The sequence below is a fragment of the Camelus ferus genome, chromosome 3, assembly GCF_009834535.1.
Source record: "Camelus ferus isolate YT-003-E chromosome 3, BCGSAC_Cfer_1.0, whole genome shotgun sequence".
NCBI lineage: Eukaryota > Metazoa > Chordata > Mammalia > Artiodactyla > Camelidae > Camelus > Camelus ferus.
This window is the reverse complement of record NC_045698.1, coordinates 7,808,900-7,822,363: the sequence shown is the minus strand read 5'-3', so window position 1 is coordinate 7,822,363 and position 13,464 is coordinate 7,808,900. Positions and strand designations below refer to the sequence as shown.

General features: G+C 40.2%; 1 protein-coding gene across 3 annotated transcripts in view; it reads left to right on the top strand.

Annotated features, from left to right (window-relative positions):
* The window catches only part of CTNND2 (catenin delta 2), an 886,845-nt gene that overhangs the window by 822,450 nt on the left and 50,931 nt on the right, over positions 1 to 13,464 (top strand). For all 3 annotated transcript variants that reach the window (XM_032470087.1, XM_032470083.1, XM_032470094.1), the window contains exon 17: positions 8,403 to 8,613. In XM_032470087.1, the coding sequence (XP_032325978.1) occupies positions 8,403 to 8,613 (211 nt within the window). The remainder of the gene's footprint in view (positions 1 to 8,402; positions 8,614 to 13,464) is intronic.

The following is a 13,464-nucleotide window of genomic DNA, read 5'->3' as shown; positions in this document are numbered from 1 at the left end:
GGAAGACAGACTGTAGTTCAATCTATAAAAATCTATGGTTAAAGAAGGTAAACAGGTTAGCCAGGGCTTCTTTTTTTTTTTTTTTTTTTTTAGTATTATTTAAGTACTGTTTTAAGTTGTGTAGGGAGGACCAAGCAACATACATTGTTAAACAGGATAATGATGATGATGATGATGATTAATTTTTCCTGATAGCTTATTATCTTATCTATTTGAAGAATTTTCCTTTTTTCCTGAGTTCTGAAGGCTTGACTAGAACAAGATCCCACTTAAAGAACGTTTCACCTCGTTATTATAAGCATAACCTGTTACATCAAGCATTAAAGACAGGAAATAGAAAGAAGGACTTTGTAACATGCCCAATTCAAAATAGAACATTAACCTCAAGTAAATTTGTTTCATTTAGTCTAAGTAATTAATCCTTGCTCTCTTGATCTTGGGTTAGTTAGCAGTGCAGATTCCCAGAGTGAATGAGTTCTGGAACCCTGACGCCATCCCTCGGTCGTCTGAGAGATGCGCCTTTGCTGTAAGGATATCACCTTGCAGGGAGATCTGTAACCAAGAGCCTGTTTTCCATTGTACCAAGCGTTAAGGGTTCCTATTAGAGTTCTTTAATCAGGCTCTTTTGATGTTTCTTCCAGCAGACCCAATTACTGATCTGTGGCCCTGGCGGGGTCTTTGGGAGAGTGTGAGAGAAAATCAGACACCACTTGTTAATGATAAGGCAGAATTGCTCTGATTATTTACTCATCACAACCAATCATATCCAAATGGAGACAAGTTTAGTTTTATGAGAAGGTAGTCAGTCACTACCATTATAGTAAGTATATATTACAGACAGTGAGGGCACTGAAAACTCACCAGGATCTTTTAATTTATCCCACCAAGAGTATGTTAGGATTCCCACCAACTGAAAAGGCTCTTTTAAGCCTAGAAATGGAATCTTTCTTTTAAAAACTTGCTGGCCGTTATTGCGCCAGCCTCTAACATGAAAGGGAGCCTGCTTCCAACCAAACTGAAAGGTCCGTAACTTCTGGAGCATCATCACAAGACTTGTCATCATTAAGTGGAGGTTGAGTTTCTCTTTTTTTCATTTGCCAGGTCTTTTTTTTTGTTGTTGGAGGCTTGATAAATAGGAAAGCTCTTACAATAGTAATAAACCAAATAAAAATCTGTAGAATACCAAACATAACCTAATTATTCCTAACATCCCTTATTTCATAAGATGATAAAGAAAACTCTTTGATGTTACCCAGCAGCAGTCTGGGAAACACGAAAGACGGTTTAGATGTAAAATATTTTTTAAAGTTTTATTAGTTTGACTATGGGGTATAGATTTGGAGAAGGCAATTTCAAAAAGGGCTGTCAGGGGACACAAAATATAAGTTCTTATTGCCTAAAGACAGAAAATAACTGCAGCTTAGTTCCAAATTTTCCCATGTAAACAGACATTCAAACCTTCTCAATAACCAAGCAATGCCATAGTGAATGTGTCACCTCTTTGGTCTAAAAGCCACATATACCAGTTTTAAAATATAGATTTTTTTTTTTTTTGGCATATGCTTTCTCCCCTTTCATGATAAGCTGTTTGTATTAGATGTCCTCAAAGTGGTAGATTTTATGAAACATTAAACTCCAAGCTTTTCCAAAAAGACAAAGGAATGAGGAAAAGGAGCTAACAGCATTGCAGAAAGAGCTGTGCCTCCGCACAGAGCGTTGCACTGCTGATCGTTAGTAAGGACTAAAGATTTTCCTTGGGCAAAGGAGCTAAAGGCTCTTTTCACATTTTCCTATAGATACACAATCACAAGAAAATCAGTGCCTCGCTTTTACATCTTCAACCACTGATCAGTGTAAATTCAGAGTGGGGAGAGAATTCAGGAATCTGACCCCCCGCACAGACTGCAGTCTCACTGGCCCAATCTGTGTCTCACTGGCCCAATCTGTCCAATGTAACTATTTTGAAACTTGAGTCGAATGAAGGCTTGCGACTGTCAAGGGACAGCTTGGATGGTAAATTATGGTTAATTTTGGTCATTTTCAGCTCTCAGCACAGTAGCAGCTACCCATTTCTCACTCCAAGCCCCTTGGCAGGCAGCTAAACATGTGCTTACCAAGCAGCTTGTATGCAGCTGGTGGGAACCAGGGTGGGCAGTAAGGACTCTGTCTTCCAAATGTTGGGGCTCTGTGTTCAGATTGTTGCTACTGATCGTGGAGGCAGTCACTGTTCACACACTCCTACTTGAAAACCCCTCACCCTTCGGCTGAAGTGACTTCCAGGGAAGTTAAAGGATTGATGTCCTTCCCTCCCCTTTCATTGTTCTCTTTTCCCCCTTTTGGGAGCCAGACCTTAAAGACTAGGACATTCAAAAGTAAATGCATGTATGGGGAAATTTAGAAAATGACCATGCATGCTCAGGGAAAGGCATGGGGTTCAGAAAAGACCTGAGGAGACCTTAAGTTTACACCTTAGCGCACAGACATCCTCCGACAATTAAAAACAAAAACTAGCAAACCCAGGCAAGGAGAGGGGGAAGAATCTGATTTCCAGGGTTACTCCATTGTTAGATGTCAATGTTCAGTTTTCAACAACAGCAAAATCACTGTGTATACAAAGAAATAGGGAAGTGTTGCCCATCCACAGGAGAAAAATGAACCAGCAGGAACTGTCCCTGAGAAAGACCAAAGGGCAGAACTGATGCCATTTGGAAAGATGCTCCAAGAACTCAAAGAAGACATGGAGAAAGTTAAGCAAATAAACGTGTGAATAAAATGGAAATATCATTAAAGAGATAGGAAACTTAAAAGAAAACAAAAAAGAAATTCTAGAGCTGAAAATTTTGATAATTGAAATGAAAAAGCCACTAATGGATTCCAGGGCACATTTTAGCATGAAGAAGAATCAGTGAAGTTGAAAATAGGGCAATTAAAATGATCAAGTGCAAGGAATAGAAAGGAAACAAATTAAAGAAAAATGAACAGAGCCTAAGGAATCTGTCAGTCACTATCAGGCAAACAGCATACTTGAAGCCCCCGAAGAAGACAGAAAGGGACAGAGATTATTTGGAGACATAATGCCTGAAAACTTCCCAAATTTAATGAAAAACATGAATATAAACATTCAAGAAGCTCAACAGACTCTGAGTAGGATAAATCAGAGACCCACACTGAGACAGACTGTCCAAAGACAGATAGAGTGAATTTTGAAAGCAGCAAAAGAGAAGTGACTCATCAAATACAAGGGATCCTCAATAAGATAGAAACAGATTTCTCATCAGAAACTTTGGAAGCCAGAAAGCAATGGGCTATCTTTTCAAAGCGCTAAAAGAGAAAAACTGTCAACCAAGAATCCTGTATTTGGCCAAACTGTCTTTCAAAAACAAAGGAGAAATCAAGACATCCCCAGGTAAACGAACGCTGGGGGAGTTTATCATCACTAGACCTGCCCCGCAAGTAAAGGTAATCTTGCAATTTGAAATAAAGGACAGTAATCAGAAGTCATATTAAAGAAATAGAGATCTCAGTGAAGGTAAATGTATGGTAATTATAAAAGCTAGTATTACTGTAACCACAGTTCGTGACTACTTTGTTTTAAAACATGATTCAAGAGAATAATGCCTTTGTAAAAAATTATTAGTCTAAAAGCTAGTATTATTGTACCTTTGGCTTAAAACTCCACATTTTCTGTTCTATATACTTTAAGAGACCAATGCATTAAAAAATTATTATTTTATCTTTTTTGAACACAACATACAAAGATGTAATTTTGTGACATCCATAATTTAAAAGGGTAGGGGTAGAGCTATGAATGAACAGAGTTCTTTGTATGTTATTGAAGTTAAGCTGGTGTAAATTTAAATTGGAGTGTCATAACTTTAGGATATTAAATGTAATCCACATGGCAACCACAAAGAAAATAGGTACAAAATATACACAAAAAGAGATGAGAAGGGAGTTGAAACATTTCACTTAAAAAAAAAAATCAAACACTAAAGAGACAATAATGTAGGAAATGAGGGGCAAAAAATGTTACAAGGCATTTAGAAAACAAATAACAAAACAACAGAAGTAACTCCTCCTTAAAATAATTATTTTCAATATAAAGGGTTTAAGCTCTCCAATCAAAAGTCAGAGGTTAACAGAATGGGAAAAAAAACATAATCCAACTCTATGCTGTCTACAAGAGACTCGCTTTAGATCCAAAGACACATAGATTGAAAAAGAAAGGATATTGTGCCCCTCAGTTCATAGAATAACTAAATATTCACAATGACTAAAGTGAAGAAGCAACCCAAGTGCCCACCAGCAGATGAATGGATGTGCATACAATGGGATGTCATTCAGACTTAAAAAGCAAGGAAATTCTGGTATTTTCTACAGTATGGATGAAGCGTGAAGACATTATGCTAAGCAAAATAAAGACATACACTATATGATTCCACTTGTGTGGAGTTGGGTAGAGTAGTCAAAATCATAGAGATAGAAAGTAGAATGTTGGTTGTAGGGGGCTGGAGGGACCAGGAGTTATTTAATGGTTTAAAAGAGTTTCAGTTTTGCAAGAGGAAAAGAGTTCTGGAGCTACACGGTGGTGATGGTGGCACAACAGTATGAGTTTACTTAATATCCCTGAACTGCCCACTTCAAATGGGCAAGATGGTGAATTTCTACTATGCGTTTTTTTAAGACCATTAAAAAAACTGAAAAAAAAATTAATTTAGAGCATCTTAGCACAAACTCAGAGGTCAGTTTTAACAGCTCCAGAAACAGGGAAGCCAAGGAGGTACCAAGACCTCACAGATGAAGGAGGCACAATGTTCCTCATCCAGGGCTGTTCTCCGTTCCAGCTGACATTTTTTTTTAAATATCTCTTCTCTAAAGCTGGATTGAGAGATTTGAGTTTACCATGTTGCATCACAAAGCCCAGCTATACAGAGGACGGTATCAGTGATTCAGAGTGATGTACCATTAGCATGGGAAGGGACTCGGGAGTGCACAGGTGGTTAGACCAGAAAACCACCACTCAATATTGCTGCCACCAATGGGGGAACCAAGTGACAGCACACAAATCAATACCAGAAATAGGCTTAGTCCTGAAATAGAAATAGGAACAGATATAAACAAACAACACAGAAACAGGCGTAGTCTGCAAGAGTCAAGCTGTTACCCGAGCGCAGACATCCCACAAGAACTCTACAAGGAGCCCCCTTCTGGGGCAACACAGTTTGTTAGCTCTCCTGAGTCTGTCCACACACCTTCCTGTGCCCAACTCTAAATGTAAAGACTCCCAAAAAGAACCATAAAGAGAAAATCGTTTTTACGTGCAGTTTACAAACACACAGGGGAGGAATGGTAGCAAAGTCACAAAGTTACAGTTGGTCTGTATTGATAGAAACAGCAGGGTTTTTTAATGCAATATCTCCAGTAGTTATATCAGAATTGCAAAAGTCAGAGGTAAAATTGTTTTGCTTATAGACTAAGTAACTTCGAAGAAGTGGTCCAAGGATTCATTCCCGTTGAGAATTTGAGCGAGACAGGGTGACCTTTTTGTTGGTAGTGGCGGCGGAGCTGTTGTTTGTTTTGTTTTCATCTCAGGGAGCATTGTGTTGTAGCATAGGATGCAATGAGAATGGATAATGAAAAATACCTATTCCAGATGGAGGCAGGGCAAGGCAGTCACTTTGTTTTCACAAATCAAAGTGTCTTTTGAACCCGATGACCTGCTTGTCTCCCATGAGATTTTTGCAGCATGATTCTCCCATCTAATTTTTACTAATTATGCATATTTTTCTTTGTGTGGAAAAGGAAAATAGAAATCCAACATGTCCATTATTATTAAACCTTTAGGATTCACTCGGTTTTCACTACCCACCTCATTGTCCCAGCTAGAAATTTCGGAATCCTCTTTCCAGCGTTTCACTGGACTCCAAGCCTTGTCTGAGGATTCCCCATCATGGCTGCTCTCCTGTCTCCGGTCCCCTCATGGCCAACTCTTTGTAGTCGTGAGTCCTTGTTTTTTGTCCTGAAATATTAGTCACCCCGCCAGGTGGTATCACCAGCAGGAGTCACTCTATGGCTTTTGGTCTGTGTCAGATCAGTTACTTTGTTTTTAAACTGAGTTAAATCCAGAGGAAGAGGGAGTGGTCCCCAGTCTGCAGTGGTTGGTGGTGCCACTGCCCCTTTCTCAGGCCTCAGCAGTTCGTTCTGTGATGGGAAGCTCTTCTGTCTCATGCCAGGCTCAACCATTGGGTGAGACCTGTGCTCTTATGATGTCCTCTGCATCCACACAGCATCCCAACCCACGCCATCACCTCCCAAAGCACCGCCGAGCCCTAGGCGCCCTTCATGTCCCTGTGCCCATGTATACAGCAGTGACTCCTGCTCTTTTCCAGGCTGTGGTTCATGTGGAAAACGATGGTATTGGTACCACGCCCTGGGGCAAGTCGAAAAGGCTGCTCTGGGGAAGTGGTAGTTCCTGCCACCTGGACCCTATGGGGACACCTTGTCTCTCATTCAGGGCTCACGAGTTGGGAAGCTATGAAACTGTGTCTGTCATAATTTTTTTTAAGGAAGATAACAAAATCTTAAAAAAAAAAAAAATGCTGCAGCCGAATCCTCTCCCTCTCCTTGTTTTTGTTCTCAATCTTGACAACATCCAAGGTTGCAAAACCAGTCTTCCGTGCTCATTAAGGAGTGGGAGTGCTCCCGTGTGCACGATGATTGAAAGGATTTACTGTTTCCTTCCTCCGTCACTTCCCTGCTAAAGAAGGACCCACCGTCTTCTCGCATCAATGAATTCAAGTTTGTCTGACAGTGGTTTGTGGGATTTAATGATAAAGTCGCCAGTGTGCTGAGCTCAACAAAACGAAACTCTTAGCCAGAGTTGAGTGTGATTTAATGATAAATAGATAAAGCAAGTTGCTCAGAAGACTACTCTTGTACAAAGGATCTCCAGTCTGTTTTAAACGCTGTCATTGGAAAATAAATATGCTACATTTGGGGGTTTTCAGGCAAAGCATTTTTGTCAGACATTTTTCAGCTGTCATCAAGTGAATGATGACACTCTTATTGTAGTAATTTAGACATCAGCATTCTTTTTCTGTCCAAGCTAAAATAAGCCTCTTAAACATGGGATAAGAGCAGGTACCAAAATTACAAAGGTTATGTTTTATTTCTTCCTCCCTGGAATCAAGATGGCATTGCCTCCTCCCATGGGGTTCCATTTCCGGCCCTCAAGTGTCACGTGCCAGAGAATTAAACAGCAAAAGAAGTTATCCTTTAGAGACGTGTGTGGAAGAAAAATATTTCAAATGGCTTTCAGGAGCTACCTAAATATGTCTACTTGGGGGATGGGAGACAAGGAAGGAATTTAACTTTGGACATGTGCCAATTCCACCTGAAACATTTAAGAACAGCCAACTTTGCTACAGGCACTCATTTACTTAGTTCCAGAAGTAAATTAATGGAACAGCATTGGAATCTGCAGGTGGGATGGATTAATTGTCTTGCAGGGTTATTGGTAACGCTTATGTTGCTTTGCGAAGTAAAGCACTCCCTTACTCCATAAAGATGTCATTGGAAGCACCTCTGTCATTGGGAGGAGCATGATGAATAAGGATAAAGCAAATTAAGGAGACAAAGTTGTATTTTATTTAATTTTTTCCCGCAGGAAGTAAAATGTCAAATTAGTAAATGTGATACGATAGAATCATTCAATAGCATCCCCATCAGAGAGACAAGCAGATCATCCTGTTACCCCATGTCAAAGGGCCCCTAGTTTTATCTATTATTTGTCAAGCTTTTCTCCCCTCCTTTAACAGTTTCTCTTTGCTTTGTAGGGACCAGAATGCAGATGTCATATATGCATACATTTTTGTGTTTTGACTTTTATTTGTTAAATAATACACGTCCCAGCATACCTCCATTCAGGGCATTTTTGAGGTTATGTTAGAACTACCATATGTTTTCTTGACTTTGGTGAAGAACAAGCAGGAGCCTACTTCTAGCTAACTTCTACTGGGTCTTGAGTCCATTGACATCACCATGTGTTAAATGCTTCACACACATTTACTCATTTAATCCTCACAATAACCTTGTAAGGTGGGTACCATTATCATTCTTGTTTTACAATTTAAAAAGCTGAGGCTTAGAGGCATGAAATAACTTGCCCAGAGAGTCAATCCCACATCCTTCCAGCACCAACAGTCCATGCATCCCCCAGGAGGAAATACTGTCTTCTCTGTGTGTGTGTCCACATCGAGAACATTCAGCGATGGGGAACAGACTACTCTGCACTAACGTGGCTTCTTGTGTTCTCTTTTTGCCTCCCGTCCCCACCTCTCCCTCTGCCCTCTTTCTCCGTTTTGGCTGCATTTCAACTCTTCCCTTCATTTTCTTTGCCAAAGGCAAGTACGCCATGCGAGACCTGGTCCACAGGCTCCCGGGTGGGAACAACAGCAACAACGTGGCGAGCAAGGCCATGTCGGACGACACAGTGACAGCGGTCTGCTGCACCCTGCACGAAGTGATCACCAAGAACATGGAGAACGCCAAGGCCTTACGGGATGCCGGCGGCATTGAGAAGTTGGTCGGCATATCCAAAAGCAAAGGAGACAAGTAAGTCAGCCGGTGACAGCGTGTCACATAGAATTGGTTTTGGTAGAATTGGTCCTAAGTGTGCCCCTGATGTCCCCTGGTTACGGATAACACTATTGAACACCGCTAGAAAGCCCTTGCATAATCGAGAGGAGGAGAACAGCAGATGCTTTCCAGTCATCCCACTGCACAAGGAAAGCTGATTTTACTGATAATTTTGATTTGAGAAATAACTCATGACTTGGTGGCTCCTGTGATGTTGGTAAGATAGACTTGCCAATCCAGCGTCCAGTCTAGTGACTAGTGTGTTCCTCCAGTGTGGGAGAGGCAACCTGGATACATGAAGGTATTTTGTGGCGGTTGTTCCTCAGTGGTTACAAGCCCAAGTGTTGACGGTGTATCTACATCCTTTTGTTCTGCCCAGCGAGTCATCACACAGGGGGTGTGTGGAGTCAGAGGGAACTCGGTGCTAACCCAGCACCCTCCCTCACCACCTGTGCGTATGGGACGGATCATTTAACAAGTCACTATGCCCATGCTTTCCAATCCAAAACTGAGGGAGGGGCTGTCTTAAAATACTTCCTGGAACAAGTAATAATCAAACCCTGAAGGCTGAATAGAAATTTTGCAGGCAGAGGGAATGATGGGCAGAGAGGAAGGAGGGCTTTTATGCCAACGGAATAAAGAGAGATGAGGGTCCTGTCAAAGTAACCACACCACCACGAAGAGGAATGTCCCAGGTTTGATTGAAGAATCAGTGCTATCTTAACTGTACGCAACCAAAACATATCTTCACAAGCCAGAGTGTCAGTGTATCAGCGAGCTGTCAATTTCACATTCACTAACCTTAATTAAACTTCGTCTCCTGGAAGTTCCTCAATGTAATCAAATAAGGTTAAAAGGGTAAACCTTTTGTTATCAAGGGTCTACTTCTTGACTTTTCATTCTCTGCCCCCCTTATTCCTTTACATCTAAATGCTAAATAATTTTTTTTCATTATTAAAGGCTGTGAGCGATGCACTTTGAGACTTTTTGGAAATACTCACATTTCATTTAATTCAGGGTATTAGCATTGCATTACAAAAGGAATCTCAGGGCTTCTTTTTAAGCGCCCTGAGACCTCCAAATAGGCTCAATCAACAATTCAGTATTGGGATCCGAATACTTTTCTATATCAAGTAGGAAAGCCCCACTGGACCCATGTAATAATTGTGCAGTGTAGACTGTTGGCTAGAATTATACCTTATAAAACTGTACTTACAATAACATGCTCTTCTACATAGGCAGGAAACCACATAGTTTTCTTATTTATATAGCTTGAGAAGACCTGTGGAATCTCTAACTGAAATGCTTCCCTGTTTTGAGCATTAAGAGTTAGTATGTTGATGCTTTTCTTAAGCAAACACACATGCACACACAATAAAACTATAATCCACAAAAACACTCTGGTATATTTATCTACAGTCATGAGACGTTCAAAGAATAAAGTATATTCTCTGAATTGTAAGACTATAGAGCTTTGGGAGGTGGCTTGGCACATATTAATTCCTTCCAACTGTGTGACCGTCCCTATTACAGTAAGCATCGCAAAATGAGCCTTAAAGAGAAAAGATGTTCTTTTTCAGTCTCATGGTCAAAGAAAATTATTTGGTTAAACAAATTAAAAACTCACTTGAGGAAACCATCTATGAAATAGTATATATCCACGTTGCCAATCCAAAAAATGGTCCTGTTAAGTCTGTTCCCATTTGGATTACTGTTAATGGGAAGTTCCTTTCACTACAGATAATCTCATAAAATTCCTTTAAATTGACTAAAATTTCTTTATGGAATAGTTACTTCTTTCATACCTTTTTTTTCTTTATCTTTTTCCCCCATTGTTAACAGTCTGGATTTATGGATTTATTAATAAGAAGTATTGAACTGGTTTGAGTCAAGCATCTTCCCAGATACAGTTCTCCTGCTTCATCAGTCTCATCCATTCTTTTATGTGGTTTATCTCTTTTCTATATAATGACTAATTTGGGGATCAAAACAAAGATTTTATGACTGGGGATATCTTCATCTCCCACCTACACTTCAGTGTGATTATTGCTTTTCTTAAAGCACTGCTCTTAAAACAGAATGAATCCAGAAGAATTTCTCTGGATCTTAGCGCCAAACTCACCATTTGTCACTCAAATCTGTCATGCTGGTAGCACTGAGAGTCGCATGGCCTTCCAGACATATTTTAATAAAACAGGAATGCTTTATGGAAAATAGAGTTTTCAGAATTGGAGTTGATTTAATCATTGAAAAGGGAGGAGTATCAGTTTGCTCTAGTTACTTTATAAAATGCTTGCAAACTCGCCTTCCCCCCTCCAAAATTATTCAAACTTTTAATTTGCAATAGCATGAGAAAACACAGATGAAAAAACATGTGTAGCTATGATTCTCCATTTTAGGTATTTATATGTTTTATTTCTATATACACACAAGCTTAAAGAAGCCATGATAGTGAGTCAGTCTGGCAAGTTGCCATCACAGTGTGTTTGAACCATGTAATTCACCATGTCTTGCCAATACAACCATTGGAACTGTTGTTCTGAATCCTGATGCTGAAATAGCCCTGCTGAACACCCACAGTGAATTGCACCAACTGAAATTCTCAGCCACCCCTAGTTTGACAACTCTGGTGAAGATCAGACATTGTGTAATCGTTCATGACTCATAGAAGTATTATACTTACTAGTTTGAAGTCTTGATAACTTATTCTTTTCACATGATTTTAAACACCCATTATGAACATTTTGTCATGTCCATCTATTTCAAAAGTACATTTGAGTTTTTTCAAATTTTAATAGTTATATAGGAAACAGGGTTGAATGTGTCACCGTATTTTGTCTTAAAACAGAAAAGCCATTAACAATCTCAACTGTTACTTGTCAGTAAGGAATTGTGTTTTGTGGCTGAGGTTATAAACACTTGTCACGTTAGAAGCACTCAATTGTTCAAGTCCTTCAATCAAAAGTTATAGTTTTTCAAGTAGACGTTGCATGGTACCGGTCTAGTGGATGAATCAAAATGAAAGTCTAAGAACAAAGTAATGTTTCTTTGACCTTCATAAGTTTTTATAACACTGTGATGTATTGGCATTTTAACTGAGAGGTTAAAAGCTGCTATTCATTACACATTCACAGTCTCTCTCTATTTTGTAACTAAGCAAGAAGTACAAAAAAAATTACACTGTATCAGAGGAATTTTTGCATACTAAATATGTTTCAACTCTATTATCGCTGCTGAATATTAATATATGTTCCTCTAGAGTTGCTTGACTTTTGTCATAGACGTATATCTAGCTAGCAGTGATAAACACAGCAAAACATAGCATTTAATCCTTGTTCATCGTTGATTATATAAGAACAGCATGTGAGGATAATCACAGCTGCAAAGGTTCTCCCCAAGGAGCCTCGGGCTCTCCAGCACCAGGAAGACAAACCCCCGGATGGGAGAGCCGGAGGCTGTAGGAAACAGACTCTGCTCTTAAAAGGCTCACGCAAAATCTCACGCACTCTGAAACTGAGCACAGAGGCAGTCATTTGAGAATAGCCTCGGTCAGACCCGCTTACTGATCTTGGAGAGCCTCTCAGGGAGGCAAGAGGCAACTGAGAATCCCCTTGAGGGCAGAGATGCTAGCAGCAGCCATTTTGGGGAGCTAGTTCTCCCACAAGGACACTGGAGCTAGCAAGCATGATTTTGGAGTCCTCCCTCAGTCTATTAGTGCCAGAGGCTGACTTGCCTACCATCCAGCCTGCCCCAGTCCTGGGAGGACCAGCCAGCTGTGCCAGGACATAGCCCCACCCCCAGCAGGCCAGCAGCCTCCACACCAGGCAGTGCCTGGCAGCCAGCCAGGCCAGGGACCAGCCCCACCTACCAACACACCACAGTAGTCAGCCCCACTACAAAAGAAGGGCCCACACAGCTCACAAAGTGTGTGCCCCTAGAGCATATATGTCTGGTGTTCAGAGGAAGAGCGTGTTGCTGGGCCCCACAGGACAACTCTTACATAAGGCAACTCCTCCAAGATCAAGAAATGTAACAGACCTACATGATACATGGAAATGAAAACAGAGAAGTAAGCAAAATGAGACGACAGAGGAATATGTTCCAAATAAAAGAACAAAATAAAACCCCGGAAGAAGAACTAAGTGGAGATAAACAATCTACCCAACAAAGAGTTCAAGATAATGATTATAAGGATGCTCAGGAGAAGAATGGATGAACACAGTGAGACCTTTAACAAACATTAGAAAATATAAAGAAGAACCAAATACACCTGAAGAATACAGTAACTGAAATAAAAATACACTAGAAAGAATCAACAGTAAATTCGATGATACAGAAGAGTGGATCAGCAAACTTGAAGACAGGGTAATGGAAATCATCTGAGCTGAAGAGATCAAAGAAATTTTTAAAATGAGGATAGTTTAAGATACCTTTGGAACAACATCAAGCATAGTAACATTCGCATTGTAGGGGTCCAGAAGGAAAAGAGAGGAGAGAGAAAGGGGTGAGGAACTTATTTGAAGGAATAATAGCTGAAACTTCCCTAGCCTGGGAAAGAAAACAGACATCCTGATCCAGGAAGTCAACAGAGTCCCAAACAAGATGAACCCCAAGATGTCCACACTTAGATACACTGTAATTAAGATGGCAAAAATTAAGGATAAAGAGAGAATCTTAAAAGCAGCAGGGGAAAGCAACTAATTAAATGCAAAAGAATTCCCATTAGACTCTCAGATGACTTTTCAGCAGAAATTTTGCAGGCCAGAAGGGAGTGGCATGATATATTCAAAGCAATGAAAGGAAAAAAAACTTCAACAAACCAAGAAT